Below are 19,103 nucleotides of genomic sequence, written 5' to 3' on the forward strand. Positions count from 1 at the left end.
AAAAAAAAAAAAAAAACAGTGAAGAGACAGATTCCTAGTGACACTGAGCACCTGGATCCAGCCACACCTGAAGTTATCCCTGGAGTTTACAGTTTTGTAAACCAATAAGTTCCCCCACACACACTTTTTTGGCTTAAGCTGATTTGACTTTTTGTCACATACCACGAACAGTCTTGACTAAAGAAATGTTTCACTGGCAGACTTAATGACAGAATTAAATGAAATGCATGGATAGTACCCAGGAATAAGGTGGAACTCAATGACCACTTTTGGTAACTCTTGCTGAACCTGCCTTCTCATACGTCTGTTACATTTCCATAAACTATAGTTTCATAGCAGTAGAATACTACGTTTTCCTTTTCCCCACAGCTTTGATCAAATCTTCCTCTGTAAAATCTTCACCCTCCCTGGCTTTCTTGACCACAGCTCTGTGTCCCTCATAAATCTCTATGTTCCACATCCGTTTTCCCCTCACTCCATTCCTGGGCTGAGACAGGCTGGGTTTAACAGTGTGAGACTTCAGGATGTGGCAGGGGTGATGTCATCTTTGTGTTATGTGCTGATAACCCAGGGCAATCAGGATCAACTAAACCAAATCAAACCGAAGACTTTCCCAACAGGCTTCAAATAAATCCCTGACCCGAAAGATACCAGGTGCTCAGAAAAGTCTACACTGCCATCTAGTGGATGTCTGCAACATCGTCAGCCCTTTGCTGAGAATCCTCTTGGGACCGCCCCTGGCCTGTGAAAGCATCTGACCCTCACTGTGTAAGGGACAAACCCCAAGACAAGGGAATGCATGGCGAAGCCGAGAGTCCCGTCCCACAGAGTGGCATGTACTCTTCTCTACGAGACTGGGTTCCTGCCCAGCCTCTGGGCCCCGCACCTCCCATCCCGGGAGTTAGAATCAGCAGCCTTCCTTTCTCTGCTCCTCTTGGCTGTCCACAGGTGTGACCAGGCCAAGGGTTTCCATGGAGGAGGGCTGACGTTGTGTGCATGCATGCAAGTGTGTGTGTGTGTGCACACATGTGCACGCGTGTGCATGTGTGTGTTTTATTGCTCATCTTCCTGAAGGAAAGGATAATTTGTGATGTTTGCAAACAAGATAGCCATCAAAGCTTCAAGTGAAAAACGCTTCCAGAAAGAGAAGAGTCTGCCCCCGACACTGGAGTCCCCCACGTGCTGCTGCCCTCCAGAGCATGTGGTCCTGCTCGGCTGAGCTGCCTGCATCAGGCCTGACCAAGGCAGCACTGAGGGGAAGGAAGAACCCCTTGCGGCCCCTCCCTGCCACCCTGCACAGAAGGGACCAAATGTCAGCCTTGCTGTGTGTGCTTGCTCACATCCCGGCCACGACCCTTCCATCTGCACACATTTGTGACCTGGGTCCTGTCTAGGTTGACGCCAGCACCTCTCCTGCTAAAACACAGCAGAAAAGAGGACAGTCTCCACCACAGACACTTTGGGGCTCCGTCTAGCCCAGGAGTCAAGAAATAAAGAGGCAGAGACCAGAAGACCAGATCAGCTCCCCCAAAACACACTCCAGCAGCTGAGAGCAGCAGCAGACCCATTTCCCACTTCCGCGGTGCTTCCCCAGGCTTCTCAGACCCCTAAAGCAAGGAGAGCTTCCAGAGCCGGATAGTACTAATCACTGCCCAGCAAAATAGTTATTTCCATTTCCTAAAATGTTTTGTTCCTCTTTTATACAACCTTGGGCCAAAGAAGAATGTGTCTCACACGACAGTAACAAAGCGTCAGGACGCACTGACCTCTGCCTATGTCGGCGACTTGGGACGCACAAGCTTCCTTTATGTTAAACAGGCCTGTCTAAGCTCTGTCCTGGTACCACCCAGCTTCTCTCCAGCCCAGAAGCCATCTGAAGGCCCAGGCGCGCCGCACCTCGAGAAAGGACTCCCCATACCACCCCTTCTTCCACTTCCCTGCCAACTGCAAAGCACACACCAGCTGGTCTCCTCCAGGCTTGGGGGTTCAGGTCTCAGGGCCTCGAGGACTGCAGGGGCAGCCAAGGAGCTCCCAGAGCAGGGGAGCAGGAAGAGGCCTGGGCAGAGTGGCCTCAGCCATCACCGAAGTTTCCAGTCTGCGGCCCTCCCACTGGCCCCCAGGCTCCTCAAGTCCACTCTAAGGAAGGCATAACTTTATGACAACAGCCTTCTGCTGCCACCAGACCCAACCCAGAAGGCTCTGCACACAGCTTCAAGTCATGCGGAGGAGCAAGCCTGGAGGAACATGAAGACCCTCAGCCCTCACCCTGCTTGAAGACGGCCCTGCTCACTTACATCCACAGCCTGCGGGAACTTGACGATCGGCTCCGTCCAGGAGGTGATCTTCTGTCTGTAGTCGTTACAATCAGGAACTATCATGCAGCCAACGCTCCCCAACTCTGGGTAGAAAACTTCAAGGCCCCTACAAAGAGAGGAAGGAGGTTACCCCGTGTCAGGTTTTTAGGGGAGCCTGGGGTTCCCAAGGTTTCGGTCTATCACTATTGGGAATGTAAAGTGAAATGGGACTAAATCCTAAAGCTGCCCCTAACTAGTTGTGTGATCCAAGAGTTACTTGACCACCTTGTGCCTCAGTTTCCTCATCTGTAAATTGAGGACACTCATAATATCTCCCTCAGGGGTCAGTGTGAGGAGTAAACTGGCAGCCAATGGTCAGAACAGAATCTGTTGTAAGTCATCAGAAAGTATAATATTAATTCTCATCAGTGTTTACTTTCCCAGAAGAATATATATCCTTAGGCAAACTTAGTGTCTTTAAAGTAGGATTGAGTTTATAAAAATACCTATATGTTGCTTTTCAGTAACATTCTTATTGCAGAAAGAAAGGCTTAGCAAGTCAGCACACCTTCCTTCAAGGGCAGAGACCTTCTCTCTTCCCTAAACAATCAAGAGTTCCCCCTGCCGGAAATCCCACCGTTCGTGAGTAATTGACTTCTTTAGGTGAAGCGGTGACCACGGGCTAGGTTCTCTGTCAAAATGCAAACATCCCTCAGGGGGTAAAACACTGCCTCTCTGAGACTATCAGTATGAATGAACTTGCCTCTCTGAGACTATCAGTATGAATGAACCAGTTCATCTATTTGCTCCCTGAGAAGGGCCCAAACAGCACCAGGGATCTGAGAATGTGGCTCCCTGGAAGGGAAGAAAATATGACGAAGAGCAAGGTGACACAGTCTACAGGGGAGGGCGGGCTGGGCCATGACCACGCCGGGCGGGCCTTTGGTGCGTGCTTGTATTTGAAACTCAGAAACGTAGGTAAGGTTTTTCAAAGGTATTTATAAAAACTGTTTTTACTTGCCCTTCTGTTATATTTATCTCCAAGACCCAAGGCCTCTGCAGGGTTAATGTGGGTTAAGACACCGCTGAGACAGAAGGGGTATGGGTAGGGAGTGGGGGCTGCAGGTCCTCAGCCTGTCCTAACAGGCTCGCATGGCTGAGCCGCTCCACAGCCCGCCCCTAGCCACCCATAGCTGTCCAGCGTCTTGCTGGGGGTGACGCCTAAGGAGACCCTGTGAGGATGTAATTTGGAGAACAGAGCTGGAGGGAGAGCTTCCTGAGCCTGGGAGCTGGGAGTAGGCCAAGCGAAGCTTCCTGGTGGGGAGCCCTGCATCCCCCCTCCCGCCTTCCACCTGCCACCCTTTCAGCGGCTCCTGAAGTCCAGCCTTGGGCAAAAGGCCGCTGAACCCCCAGCACCTGGCAGCCATAGACCAGGACACTTCTGTGGGCCAGGACCCCCAATCCCTGGACTCAGGGGCTCTGGTCTCAGATGGTGGAAGCAGGATGAGTCACGGGCTTGCTGAGCGAATTTGTTTCTTCTAACTCTTTGCACATTTACAGTAATTCTTGGTGGATGGTAAGGTTTTCGCAGCTCTTGGAGAAGTTTTAGGGAACCAGTTTTGCCTTCATTGCAGCATCATTTTTTTTTTTTTTTTTTTTTTGAGATGGAGTCTCGCTTTGTCACCTAGGCTGGAGTGCGGTGGCACAATCTTGGCTCACTACAACCTCTGCCTCCCAGGCTCAAGCGATTCTCCTGCCTCAGCTTACCGAGTAGCTGAGATTACAACTGTGCAACCACCACGCCTGAGTAATTTTTGTATTTTTGGTAGAGACAGGGTTTCACCATGTTGGTCAGGCTGGTCTCAAACTCCTGACCTCATGATCCGCCCACCCATCTTAAGGACCATTTCATTTGTTTCTGCTGCAACTCCTTGCTGCTGCAGCTAGCCAGATGCAAGGCAGAGAGGGAACCCTCCAAGGGCAGAGAGATACACAGCCAACAGCACAGAATGGGAAAAGTGGGGGGCAGGGAGGAGGTAAACTGAGGGTAGAGGGTCACCCCCATGCCCACAACCCCTCTCCCCTTTTTCCCACAGTAGAATTGCTACAAATAGCAAAAGAATTAAATAAGCAAGATCAGTAAATCTCTATCTGGTGAGAGGGATGTAGGCCACAGAGAATACCCTGAAGGACAGGACCCATGCCAGGGAACCAGGGATTGGGTCCTGTCCCTGTCCCTCTCTTCACACCCATAGGCCACTGCCTGGACAGCGTTTGAAGACAGCATATTGCCCCAACCACGATGATGGGACAGGGCATGTGCAGGCCTCTGCCCTGCTCGGCGGCTTTAGCAAAGGCTTGTAGAAGGACACAGAGGCGAATTTGTTTGATCTGCAGACGGCACAGTGCTGATGACCAAGAATTGTGACAATCAAATCGATTCATAAGACAACCTGGACAAAGCTGAGGTGAGCTGAATCAAAAATTAAAGTCAGTGAGAAACTATACTTTAAAATTTGCATTCAAGGCCAGGCGCAGTGGCTCATGCCTATAATCTCAGCTCTTTGGGAGGCTGGGGTGGGAGGCTCCAGCATCGCTGGAGCCCAGGAATTTGAGACCAGCCTGGGCAACATAGTGAGACCCTGTTTCTACCAAAAATTTAAAAAAGGTAACTGGGCATGGTGGTGCATGCCTGTAGTCCCAGCTACTGGGGAGGCTCAGGTGGAAGGATCACTTGAGCCCAGGAGGTAGAGGCTGCAGTGAGCCATGATCGCACCACCACACTCCAGCCTGGGTGACAGATCAAGACCCTATCTTAAAGATAAACAACTTGCATTCAAGACAAAAAACCTGAAAGGCGCCACTTTCCTCTGTGCCCTTGCTGCTTGTGGTTTACCTGACATGGAATTCATTCTAATTTCCATCCCGAGAGTTTGGGGATCTCCTGATCTCCCTGACAAGACTTGGAGGCACCCTAGAGAGTGGAATAAAAAGATCAGGGGCCTTGTCCCCGGCTTTGCCATGAACTAACACTACATAAAGGACTGGGGACAAAGGGCATGACTTTTACTGGGCCACCTAATAGATCAGGGACCTCACATACGTATGACTTCATTTCATGTAGCTATACCTTGAAGTAGCTGTTATTACCATTCCTCCAGATGAGTAAGTGAGAAACTGGACATATTTGCAGCTGCTTTGTATTGGAGTAATCTGTTGTGTACAACAGAGAACTGGCACGGTGGGCGTGTCTGTACGTCCCTCCCTGTACCACACATCCTTCCTGGTGAGCTGTTTCGCTCCTCTCAGCTTCAGTTTGAGCTAGGTGGTCATGTGAGTCTCTCTGTCATGGTAAGAATTGGATCAGAAAGGCCAGGCATGGTGGCTCAAGCCTGTAATCCCAGCACTTTGGAAGGCTGAGGTAAGATGATCACTTGAGCCCAGGATGGTGGTATGCATCTGTAGTCCCAGGTATAGGAGGCTGCGGTGGGAGGACCGCTTGAGTCTGGGACGTCAAGGTTGCAGACAGCTATAATCCTGCTACTGCATTCCAGCCTGGGTGACAGAGGGTGACAGAGTGAGACCCTGTCTCTAAAAACATGGCTTCTCAGCTGTGCCCGTATTATGAAGGGCTTAGAATTTCAGCTGCTACTTAGTGAATGCTATGGTCCGAGTGTTGGTGTCGCCTCTACATGTACACGTTGGAATTTAATCCTCAATATGATGGTATTGAGAAGCGGGACCTGGAGGAGGTGATTACATCACCCTCATAAAAGGCATTCTCATAAAAGGGCTGAAGGGAGCTGCCCTTCCCTTCCAGCATGTGAAGACCCAGCAGGAAGGCGTCATCTTCGAAAAGAGCAAGCTCGTAGCACAGCCTGAATCAGCCAGCACCTCAATCCTGGCGCATCGCAGCCTCCAGAGCCGTGAGCCTTGGTGTGTGTACTTGGTCACATCCTGACCATGACCCTTCCACCTCCACGCATTTGTGACCCAAGCTCTACCTAGGTTGACCTGCTAAAACACAGAAGAAAAGAGGACAATCTCCACCATACATGTCTGTTGTTTAGAAATGACCTAGTCTAAGGTATTCTGTTACAGCAGCAGAACAGACTAAGACAGCGAGGATGACAAAAAGACACGGAATATGAGGCTGCCTTGAAGAGGGGGCCCCCCTGTGAAAGTGTGGGTCACCCCACTCAGAGAAAGAGCAAGTCAGGCGTGGCAACTCATGCCTGTAATCCCAGCACTTTGGGAGGCTGAGGTGACAGCATTGCTTGAGCCCAAGAGTTTGAGACCAGCCTGAATAACACAGCGAGACCACAACTCTACAAAAAATAAGAAACTTAGCCAGGCGTGGTGGCATAGGCCTGTAGTCCCAGCTACTCAGGAGGCCGAGGCAGGAGGATTGCTTGAGCCCAGGTGTTCAAGGCTGCAGTGAGCCATGATCAGGCCACTGCACTCCAGCCTAAGTGACAGAGCAAGACTCTGTCTCTAAAAGGAATTTATTTAAAAAGAAGAGTAGCCAAGGCCCCTGAGAGGGATTGAAGGACTGGGCATGGCTGCCCAGGTTGAGGGGAGCTGGGGATTAAGGGGCAGGGGCATCTGGGGGATTGTTTGCCAAGGTCAGAGCCTGAGCTGAGTGGGGATCTTGAGGAGGTCTCAGCGCAGGAGGTCCTGCTGGGGTCCAATCTGTCTCCTTCAGGTCTCCTCCGGGGTCAGATCTGTCCTTGATGCATTTTCATTTCATCATCACTCATGATGATCTCTTCGGAACAAAAAATCTTCAGTGGTAATAAAGACAAAGCTCCTCTTTTGCAACGACGGCTTGAAATCAAAAGACATCTTCCTGGCGTGCAACCTTAGGGTCCTAAGTCTGCTTCTCAAATTGGGGGCCTGCTGGCGTATTCTGGGAGTCGTGAAAATGGCCCCCCTTGACTCGAGTCTGGGAGCCCTGGACCCAGGGTGAGGGTTGTCAGCAGAAGCAGACGGGGAAAGAGCATCAGTGTGGAGTCAGACAACGGGCTAGATCTTGGCTCTGCCACTTTTAAGCTATGTAAGCACCGTGGGCAGCTTCCTTAATCTCCGGGGACTCTTCATCTGCAACGTGGGGATGCTAACACAGACTTTGCAGGTTCATTACTGCCAGTGAAAGGAGTCAGAGAGTCCAAGCACCGGCAGAGAAATCTGGCATACAGAAGGTGCTCTGGGGCTTCCCACGTGTGGCCCCATGCATGGGTCACCAGGGCTCCAAGATGCGATCTTGGCAGGGCAGAGCCTAGAGCATCCAGGACCACAGGCTGGTCACCTCCAGTGACCCAGACATCCTCATTTCCCACAGTGTGGGAAACTCCAGGAACTGCAGAGGTCCTCCTCCAGGGGCCATTATTGCAGCCCGGGCCTGCTGTACCCTGGCCCAGCTGGCATCCCCAGCTTATGGGGGCACTGACCTTGCACTACTCAGAGTGGGAAGCCCGCCTGCCTCTCAGCTTACTCAGCAGAGCACCTAGAAAATTAGATCCCCCCTGTGAGAGGCAGCCATGTTTCTCTCCCTCCTCCCACATGAAAGTCACCCTGAACTGTTTAACAAGAATTTTTTTTTTTTTTTTTTTTTTTAGCCGGAGTCTTGCTCAGTCGCCCAGGCTGGAGTGCAATGGGGTCTTGGCTCACTGCAGCCTCTGCCTCCTGGGTTCAAGCGATTCTCCTGCCTCAGCTTCCCAAGTACCTGGGATTACAGGTGCCCGCCACCATGCCCAGCTAATTTTTGTATTTTTAGTAGAGACGGGGTTTCACCATGTTGGCCGGGCTGTTCTCAAACTCCTGACCTCGAGATCTGCCAGCCTCAGCCTCCCAAAGTGCTGGGATTACAGATGTGAGCCACTACGCCCGGCTGTGTTTAACGAGATTTTTAAAAATGTACTGATGTGAGCAAAGTTTGTTACGTTTTCTTTTGTTTTGTTTTGAGGCAGGGTCTGGCTCTGTCGCCCAGGCTGGAGTGCAGTGGTCCAGTCATTGGCCTCCTGGGCTTAAGCAATCCTCCCACCTCAGCCTCTTGAGTAGCTGGGACTACAGGTATGCATCACCATGCTTGGCTAGTTTTTAAATTGCTTTGTAGAAATAGAGCCTATGTTGCCCAGGCTGGTCTCCAATTCCTGGGCTCAAGTGATCCTCCCACCTTGGCCTCCCAAAGTGCTGGGATTATACACGTGAGCCACTGCATCCAGCCAAAATGTTACTTTTTAAAAAGAATTCAGCTACATAACTTTAAGAGAAGACACATATTTATGGTTCTAAAAGTAATGTTGGTCAAAAATTTTTAAATTAAAATAAAAAGAAAAACATTTTCACAAACAGTAATGTTTGTGAAAATTCAAAGGTACAGAAGAGAGTAAGTCTAAGTTCTTTTTCCTCCTCTCCCATCCCGCACATGGGCTCAGCGGATGGCCCCCTCCCCAGTCACTAAACTGGCAGGGAAGATTGGCATCAAAGTGGCCTGGGGAGGTCTCAGGATGACCCACCAGTCCAGACAAATGAAGGCTTGCTTCTGTAACCGGCACAGTTGGTGAGGAGACAGTGGATTGCCAGGCCCTCCAGCTTATCCTGAGTAGAAGCAGCTAGTGCCCTTGAATGGGAAGAAGCCAGCCTTGCCGCCCGACTCCATCCAGCGCCATGATCCCTAAAGGGCCCCCTGCCCAAACACTCCTGGGTCCCATCATTGAAAAAAAAACCTCTCACACAGAGAGGGTCTAATCATACACCTTTTCATTAAAATGCCTCTTTGTTGGGGTTCTAGGGGGTGGTGCATTCAGGCTGTAGGGAGGGACAGTCTCTCCCTGGGTCCCAGCAGGGAAGTTGAGGCCAGCCCCCTGCCCCCGCAAAGATCCCCCCTGGTTTGGAGGGCCCAAGCAGAGCCGACCATCTACACAGCTCTCCCGGTCCTGAGAAAGGTGCGTTCTGGGAGGCAGGAAGGAGCCTGTTTCTAAGTCCCTTTCTCGTGCCATCCTCCATCAAGGTGGTCTCCAGACCTGACATCTGTTCTGTCTTCCCCAGAAAAGCGGGCTCAGGAGATGGTGCTCCTTGGTTCTGGAAACACCCCTCCCTGGGATCTACTCGCCCGGTAGCCCCTGTGTCTCCCGCCTCCAAGCCTGCCCTGACTTACTGGCACAGGACAGCGTCCTCGTCCGAGAGGGCCCTGTGGGCACACAAGTCATTCTTGTTCTCATCTCCAGTGAGCACCGCCACGAGACCCAGTAACAGTGCTGCTGTGGCCAGCCTCATTGTCCAACCCGTGGGCGCCTGGAACAGAAGGAGCGTTAGAGCGGCTGGATCCCCTGCTGGGGGGGTCCTGCCCACTACCTGTGCCCCCCACCCCAGGGTCCCACTTGGCAGGATAGAGACCTCTGGTTAAGCACAGGGCGAAGGGCAGGCAGCTGCCAGGGCTCCGCAGCGAATCCGATCCACCACCCAGACACGAGTACCTTCGGAGGACCTGGGCCTCCTCCAAGTTGGACTCAGTGTACAGTCCTAGCCGAGGCCCCTCCCCTAGCAGGACACAGCTTTGTTGTCACTCTTGTCCTGGCTGCCAGGGCAGAGAGCAGGCTGCAAAGTAGAAGTGCTTATATAAGCAGCTTCTTAGTGCAGCTCCTCGTCCAGCCCTTGCTCCTGGCCCGGGGATGGTTAGCTGGCCAAAGGCCAGCCTGCTCCGTGGCTGTGAGGCAAGCCCTGGGAAGCTGGTGACCTCAGGCTCAGAGCTAGGGGTTGGGTTGGGCTGTGCCCCACAGACCAGCTCTGCCTCTCCTCGCCCCCGTTCTTCCACCGCCTGTCTCCACAGCCTGTGAGCTGCCCCAAGGTGGAGGTGGTTGGACACAGTGACCTTGTGTAGGTGGGACTGCTGTCCCGGCTTGGGGCAGGGGCACCCAAGGCCAGCTCCGAAGGGCCAGCTGAGGACAGAAGGTTGCGCCCAGCTGCACCTTGCAGCTGTGCTGAACTCAGCACTCCCAGAATAACTGTCTCTGGAGAAGGAGGTCTCGGGAGCTGTGTGGGGCTCAGGAGGGGGTGGCCTTCCCCAGCACTGCACCGGGAGGAAGGGGAGCCAGAGACCATCGCCTGCCTTCCCTTGGGGAACAGCCCTGCCACCAGGTGCATATGGGACTCTGGTTAGAGCCTGAGTGGGCAGGGGGAAGAACAAAGGCGGCTTCCCACAGCCTTTCCAATAGCTGTGCTCTCTGCTCTCTGTTCTCTCAGAGGTGGGGGTGGGAGGGACATGCCAGCAGCTCAGGACTCCTGGCTCCTGCTCTGAGCTCTCCCTGGATGCTGGGGAGGCCACTGCGTCTCCCTAGAACACCTCACTTTTCCTTTTCACAAACAAGTAAAATGATTCCTGTCACCGTGGTGCCTTGCTAAGGAACATGAGATCATCGCTGTAAAGTGCATGCAGCTAGATCTTTAGAAAAACTATTTTCAGCATAGTCGGCTTTCTGGCTCAATTCCTGCCTCCAGCATCCCAAAGTGGGGCAAAAAGCCCCCACTTTGGGGATACACTTTAAACACATTTCTCAATCATCAGGCTCCCTGAAGTACAACCAGGGATCCCCCTGCCCCCAACCAGAAAACATATTCCCAAGATCTCCCGTACTGGACAGAGTCCGATAGCAGCCTTCTCAAAAGATCATTTCGAGAATGAGATCAATCAGGTCAAGCACTCGGTAAGGTGCCTGGCACAGAGTAAATGCTCAATAATTTATGAATAGCCTAAGTATTCTCCCGCAGATCCATCCATCCATTCATTCCTTTGCAATCCACTTCACCCATAAGCATGATGTGCCTCCCACATGCCTGCCCCATGTTGGGCCCCAGGGTACGGGTTGAGCATGGCCTCAGTCTGCATGCAGCTCACAGGACAGCCAGAGCCAAGGAGATGCTGCCAGAATGGTCGTCCGAGACCAAGGGACTCTCATCTTCCAAATGGCATTCACTAGAGAAGCCTCAGCTTTCCTGGGTGTCAACTCTCTTAGCACAGTGATGGCGGCCTGGAGGCAGGGAGAACCCACGGTTCAGGTTGCTGCTGTTGAGCCCACTTCCAGCCTTGGTTCTTCCTAAACCCACGTGCCAGGCGCTTTTATCTCCAAATCCTCAAGCCAATTCTTGGAACTAGACGCTATGATCACCCCATCTTATGGAGGAGGCGACGGCACAGTGACATTATCTAAAACCTGATGCTGGTCACCAGGAAGTGGCAGATCTGGGATTTGAACCAGGCTCTGGTTGAACCTGTTGAAACTGGGTTGACTCCATGCTTTTTGTTTCTTTGAGACAGGGTTTCACTCCCATCGCCCAGGCTGGAGTGCAATGGGGTGATGGAGGCTCCTGAAACCTCCGCCTTCTGGGCTTCAAGGGATTCTCCTGCCACAGCCTCCCAAGAAGCTGGGACTACAGGCGCACCATGGCTCTGGCTAAATTTTGTGTTTTTTATAGAGACAGGGGTCTTGCCATGTTGCCCAGGCTTGTCTCAAAGTCCTGGGCTCAAGTGATCCACCCACCTTGGCTTCCCAAAGTGCTAGGATTACAGGCTTGAGCTTCCACACCCAGCCCAGAGTCCACAGTCTTAACCACCTGGCTCCACTGCACCCTGTAGCTGCCCCATGGCCTCTCACTCAGTCCCTGCACATTTCCTTTGCTCTTAGGAGAAGGCTCCCAAAGTCCTCCACGTGGCCCACAATGCCCTGTGAGATCTGGCTTTTCCTGTCTCTCTCTAGCTGACTTCCTACTCCTCTCATATGTTACCTCTGGTGGGTTCCTCAAGTTCCTTTCTACCCCAGGACCGTGATGGGCACTGACCCACTTCCCATCTTCATTGGGGGGTAGCAGAAATGTCATTTCCTAAGAAACTTGCTCTGACCCCTAGGCTCCATCAGATTCCTGTTATAAACAATCAGAGAACCTTATTGCTTTCTTCATTATTCTTTATAGTTGTAATAAATTATTTTGTAGTTATTTGCTTAGTGATAGTATCTCCCTCATCCCCCAGCCTATAAGCTTCTGGTAGGCAGCATGGAGACCGTCCAGCACTCTGATCACCCTACATGGGAGTATATAGAGGCTTAATAAAACTCTTGTTTCAGGGCATGGCATACGCCACTTCCATTTCTGATCATCCTCATTTTCACCTAACAGCTCATGACTCTGTATACATAGCAGTAGGAAACAATCATTCAGGTTGGCCCTCAGCCCTGGATGCCTTTTGCTTATTTATCGAACGTTCTCTGGCTTGTTTTCGTACAGGGAGATCTGGCAGAATGCAGCGGTTCTTGGGATTTTTCAAACCTGATCTTTCTCTTGGGGATTTTCAGGACTTTGGTTCATACTTGAAACCTAAGATCTGGAAGCCATGTTCAAGCTTCGGGAGTGACAGTTCTCCTTCCCCATCCCCCGCTGGTTTTGCTTAATTCCCTCACTCCTGCAAAGTCCCATTGCTAGATTTCTTGGTGCCCACCCTTGACATCCCCCTCTCTTCCTTCGGTTACCTGGGCTGGGACCACCTCCAGGCACCACCAAAAATCAAGCCAAACCTGTGGCTTCCTGAGACACATGGGTCCCTCCAGCTACTGGGATCTGCTGGGCCACAGCTGCTCAAATTCTCCACTCCCTTTTTATCCCTTCAGGCCTCCTGTGCCTGACACCCCCATCAGTGCCCAGACCGCACCTCCTTTCTCTACCCAGACACAGACTCTTGTTCTTTTTCTCCCTCCTAAACCTTTCCACACAGGCCCTCTGGAATCTCTGAACCGTAGTAAACAAATTCCCTGGAACTCTTCCCATTCATTCCTAATAAAAAAGTTAACTGAGATATAATTGACGCCTCATACAATCCATCCTTTTAACATGTACAGTCCAGTGGGTTTTCGTGTGTTCACAAACTTGTGCAACCATCACCACTACCAAGTACAGAGCATTTCATCAACTCAAAAGAAGTCCTGTACTTATCAGCAGTAACACCCATTCCTCCCTCCCCCCAGCCCTTGACAACCCTAATCTATTTTCTATCTCTATGAATTTACCTATTTTGGACGCCTCTACCAACATTTTCCCCTTCTTCCTTTCCAGCCTCCCTTCCCATGGCCACTTTCTTGGACACTGTCATCACTACAAACTGCTCCATCCCTAAAATACCAGCCCTGCTCCCGCTCTACCCTCAGTGTCCTGTGCCTTCTACAGAGCCCAGGGTGGGGGCCTGGGAGGCATGGGGGGAAACACTGTACTAAGTGAAAGCAGCCAGTTGCAAAAGAAGACATATTGTATGATTCCATTTATATGAAATGTCCAGAATAGGCAAACATATAGTGTCAGAAAGTTGACTAGTGGTTGCTAAGGCTGAAGGCTGAAGGTGGAGGGGGGGTAAGATGTGACTGAGAGGCAGGGGGATGACAGCTAAAGGGTATGAGGTTTCTTTTAAAGGTGATGAAAATGTTCTAAAATTGACTCTGTGATGGTTGCATGTATCTACACATATACTAAAAACCACTGAATTAGACACTTCAAAATTCGTGAATTCTGAGATCTGTGAAACATATAGCAATAACGCTGTTTAAAAAAATCCTCCTGGGGATGTCAGCAAAATGGATGACTAGGAGGCTCCAGGCTCTTGTTCCCTCATGGAAAGCTAAACATACACATACACTGTCCCCACTGCCCTCCCCCACCCCCCCACACATACAGAGAGAAAGAGAGAGAGAGAGAGAGAACACGAACGAGACCGAACTGGCTGAACGAACTTTATAGGAGCTCTGGAAAACAGCCAAAGTTTAGAGCAACCAAGTAAATGCCCAATCAAGGAAAGCCTCCTTAACTGCAGCCTGGGTGAGAGAGGGAGACCCTGTCTCCATTTTCCAAAGCCTCCTTCAAAATAATAGGAATTTTGCCAGGCATGGTGGATCATGCCTAAAATCCCAGCACTTTGGGAGGCCCAGGTGGGCAGATCACCTGAGGTCAGGAGTTCAAGACCAGCCTGGCCAACATCGTGAAACCCCGTCTCTATTAAAAATACAAAAATTAGCCACGCATGGTGGTGAGCACCTGTAATCCCAGCTGCTTGGGAGGCTAAGGCAGAAGGATTGCTTGAACCCAGGAGGCTGAGATTCCAGTGAGCCAAGATTGCACCACTGCACTCTAGCCTGCACGACAGAGCAAGACTCTACCTCCAAAAAAAAAGGTAGGGAATTTCATTTTCTTTCTACCTTGCCCCACCTCCAGTGCCAGCAGTACTGGTCTGGAGGAGATGGTAGCTCAAGCCCCAGTTCTCTCCCATCAAAGCAGAGCCAGATCCATCATGCACGATGCTCTAATGTGCCTGGGGTCTGTCTGCAGGACTACTCTCTGCTTTGCCTAAGTGAAAAGGGGCAGCATTGCTTATGAAAACAGCAGACAGACTACAGACCTTCAGACACCAAAGACAAAGATTGCAGATTGAAACATACAATAGACCATCTAAAGCCCCAAGAAGCTCAAGGAATATCAAATAAAATAAACTTGAAGAGACCTGTGCTGAGACATATTAGAATCAAGCTGTTGAAAACCAAAGACAAGCAGAGAATTTTGAAAGCAGTAAGAGAGGAGTGACTCATCATGTACAGGGATCCTCAATAAAATCATCAGCCAATTTATCAGCAGAAACTTTGAAGCCCAGGGGGCATTGGGATGATATAAAGTACTGAAAGAAGATAAGTTGTCAATTAAGAATTCTACGTTCAGCAAAACTATTTTCCAAAATATTAATGAGAGAGAAATTAAGAAAATCCCAGATAAACATGGCTGGGCGCAGTGGCTTATGCCTGTAATCCCAGCACTTTGGGAGGCCAAGTCAGGTGGATCACCTGAGTTCAGGAGTTTGAGACCAGCCTGACCAACATAGAGAAATCTTGTCTCTACTAAAAATACAAAATTAGCTGGGCATGGTAGCAGGCACCTGTAATCCCAGCTACTCAGGAGGCTAAGGCAGGAGAATTGCTTGAACCCAGGAGGCAGAGGTTGCAGTGAGCCGAGATTGTGCCACTGCACTCCAGCCTGGGGAACAAGAACAAAACCCCACCTCAAAAAAAAAAAAAAAAAAGAAGAAAGAAAAATAAATAAATAAATAAATAAATAAAGTCAGTCCCAGATAAACAAAAGCTTAGGGAGTCTTTTTTGTTTTTGTTTTTGTTTTTTTGACCACTAGTGCTGCCCTGCAAAAAATACTGAAAGTAGACCTTCAGGTTGAAATGAAAAGATGGCAGTAGGCTGAAACTAGTGAAGAAATATATGAAGACCTTTGTTTGAGGTAAACACATAGACAAATAAAAAAGCCAGTACGCAGGCACGGTGGCTCACGCCTGTAATCCTAGCACTTTGGGAGGCTGAAGTGGGTGGATCACCTGAGGTCAGGAGTTCAAAACCAGCCTGGCCATCATGGTGAAACCCCATCTTTATTTAAAAAAATAAAAATAAGAAAAAAAAGCCAGTATTACTGTAATCGTTGTTTATAATTCCACTTTTTAAATACAGGATGTCTTAGTCCATTTAGTGTTGCTATAAATGAATACCTGAGGCTGGATAATTGATAAAGAGGTTTACTTGGCTCACAATTCTGCTGGCTGGAAAACTGGGTATCTGGTGAAAGCCTCAGGCTTTTCCCACTCATTGTAGAAGGCAAAGGGAAGCTGGAGTGTGCAGAAATCACACAGTGAAATAGAAAGCAGGAATGAGAGAGGGGAGCTGCCAGGCTCCTTTTAACAACCAGTTCTCATGGGAACTAATAAGGTGAGAATGCACTCCCCTGGAACTGCATTCTATTCATGAAAGATCTGCCCCCATAACCCAAACATCACCCACTGGGTCCCACCTCCAACACTGGGGATCAAATTTCAACGCGAGATTTTCAGGGGACAAATACCTAAATTACAGAACAGGATTTAAGGACAATGAATAAAATAATTATAAATCTATGTTAGTGGGTATACAATATATAACAATCAGTCACATAAAATGGGGGGCCGTGGAGATGTAAAAGTGTTTGTATGCAATTGAAGTTAAGTTAGTATCAATTCAAATTAGAATATTATAACTTTAGGATGTTATATGTAATTCCCATGGTAACCACAAAATGTATTTCTAGAATATACACAAAAGGAAATAAGAAGTGAATAAAACATGTCACTGCAAAAAAAAAAAAAATCAACGAAATGCAAAGAAAAGTAGAAATGGAGGAAATGAGGGACATAAGAAGCTGAAAAGTAGTCAGATGCAGTGGCACCTGCCTGTAGTTCCAGCTGTTTGGGAGGCTGAGGTGAGAGGATCATTTGAGCCCAGAGGATTGTTTGAGGCCAGCCTGGGCCACATAGTGAGACCCCATCTCAAAGAGAGAGAGAATGAGGGGCGGGGGGAAGGAAGGAAGGAAGGGAAGGAGGGACGGAGGGAGGGAGGGTGAAAACATACAGAAAACAACAAAATGGCAAAATAAGTCATTATCTGTCAGTAAGTGGATTTAAATTTAAATTACATTCAATGCTCTGACAAAAAATTATAAATTGACATATTAGATTTTAAAAAATGATTCAATTATATATTGTCCACAATAGACTCACTTTAGCTCTAAGGACACAAATAGATTGAAAGAGAAAGGATTCAAAAAGATATCCTATGCACATAGTAATGAAAAGAGAACAGGGATAGCTATATTAATATATAGCTATCCTTGTTCTCAAAATAGATTTTAAAGTCTGGATCTACAACAAGAAACAAAGAAGACATTGTATATTGATAAGTGTCAATTCACCAAGAAGATGTAACAGTTATAAACCTATATGCACCAAACATCAGGGATCCAAAATAGATAAGAAAACAAGGATAGAATTGAAGGGAAAACTAGGTAACTTAACAACAGTAGTTGGAGATTTCAATACTCCCCTTTCAATAATGAATTGAACAACTAGGCAGAAGACCAGTTAAAGAAATGGGAGACTGGCTGGGTGCAGTGGCTCACACCTGTAATCCTGACACTTTGGGAGACTGTGGTGGGCAGATCACTCCAAGTCAGGGGTTCAAGACCAGCCTGGCCAATATGGAGAAACCCCATCTCTACTAAAAATACAATTAGCCGGGCATGGTGGTGAGCACCTGTAGTTCCATCCCAGCTACTCGGGAGGCTGAGGTGGGAGGATTGCTTGAACCAGGAGATGGAGGCTGCAGTGAACTGAAATTGTACCACTGCACTCCAGCCTGGGCAACAGAGCAGGATTCTGCCTCAAACAACAACAACAACAAAAATACCTCCCTAATCCAAAAATTTGAATTCTGAAATGCTTCAAAATTCAAAACTTTGAATGCCTATGGAATACCACAAGCTAAAAATCCTACACCTGACCTCATGGGATGGGTCACAGTCAAAACTTTGTTTTATACACAACATTATTAATGATATTGTATAAAATTATCTTTCAGTTGTGTTTATAAATATAAATAAATTTCATGTTTAGACTTGGGTCCCATCTCCAAAATATCTCATATACACAAATATTCTAATATCTGAAAAATTTGAAATGTGAAATACTTCTGAAATACATTCCAATAAGGGAAACTCAACATGTATACCGAGGTGTGTGGGATGCAGTGAAAGCCGTATGTGCTATAAAACAGCTCCAAAAGCTTACACTGAGAAGTTGCAAATGCTTATATTAAAAAAAAAAGGAAGATCTCAAATAAACAACCTAAACTTACACATTAAGGAGCTAAAAAAAAAAAAAAAGAAAAAAAAAAAAAAAAAAAAAAGAACAAGAAAAACTAAAGCTAGCAGAAAGAAAGAAATACCAAAGATTACAGCCGACATAAAATAGAGAACAGAAAATCAACAAAACCAAAAGTTGCATCTTTTAAAGACATTAGCAAAATTGACAAACTTTCAGCCAGATTAATTAAACAACAGAGAAGACTCATATTACTAAAATAAGAAATGAAGGTAAGGAGATTCCTCTAAAATTTATAGAAATAAAAATATAAAGAAATAATATTTTACAGAAATAAAAAAGGTGATAAGAGATTAACAGGAACAATGGGTAAGGTTGTTGGTTACTTAATAAATTTGCTAACTCAGATGAAATGGACAAATTCCTGGAAACATAAGACCTACCAAGGCTGAATCATGAAAAGATGGAAAGCATGAATAGGCCCACAACTAGTAAAAAGATTGAAGCAGTAATCAAAAACTTCCCAGCAAAGAAAAGTCCTGAACCAGATAGTTTTACGGGTAATTTTTATGAAACATTTAAAGAAGAATGTACACTGATTCTTCTCACACTTTTCCAAAACATTGGAGAGAATACTCCCTGACTCACTCTATGAAGGCAGCATTACCATGATACCAAAGCCAGACAAAGACTCTGTTAGAAAAGAAAATTACAAAGCAATATCCCTTATAAACTCTGATGCAAAAGCCCCCAACAAAATATTAGCTCGGAAAATTGAAAGCACACCGAAAGGATTATACAATATAAGTAAGTGAGATTTATTTCTGTAACGCAAGCGTGATTCAACGTATAAAAACCAATCAACAGGCCTAGCACAGTGGCTCACACCTGAAATCCCAGCACTTTGGGAGGCCAAGACAGGCAGATCATCTGAGCTCAGGAGTTTGAGGCAAGTCTGGCCAGCATAGTGAAGCCCCGTCTCTACTAAACATAAAAAAATTAGCTGGGCACGGTGGCAGGCACCTGTAATCCTAGCTACTCGGTGGGCAGAGGCAGAAGAATCGGCTGAACCCAGGAGGCGGAGGTTGCAGTGAGC

General features: G+C 48.3%; 1 protein-coding gene across 3 annotated transcripts in view; it reads right to left on the minus strand.

The window, feature by feature from the left end:
• Positions 1 to 19,103, minus strand: part of PEBP4 (phosphatidylethanolamine binding protein 4) — a 276,754-nt gene that overhangs the window by 209,099 nt on the left and 48,552 nt on the right. The window contains exons 1-3 of one of the 3 annotated variants that reach the window (XM_037746122.1): positions 9,770 to 10,143; positions 9,454 to 9,587; positions 2,295 to 2,421 (exon numbers count right to left, since the gene is read on the minus strand). In XM_037746122.1, the coding sequence (XP_037602050.1) occupies positions 2,295 to 2,421; positions 9,454 to 9,572 (246 nt within the window). In that variant the 5' untranslated portion in view covers positions 9,573 to 9,587; positions 9,770 to 10,143. Of the gene's footprint in view, positions 1 to 2,294; positions 2,422 to 9,453; positions 9,591 to 9,692; positions 10,144 to 19,103 lie in introns of those variants that run through there. The other 2 variants (XM_017549727.2, XM_037746123.1) reach the window with 2 other exon arrangements.

The sequence above is a fragment of the Cebus imitator genome, unplaced genomic scaffold (assembly GCF_001604975.1).
Source record: "Cebus imitator isolate Cc_AM_T3 unplaced genomic scaffold, Cebus_imitator-1.0 Scaffold221, whole genome shotgun sequence".
Classification (NCBI taxonomy): Eukaryota; Metazoa; Chordata; class Mammalia; order Primates; family Cebidae; genus Cebus; species Cebus imitator.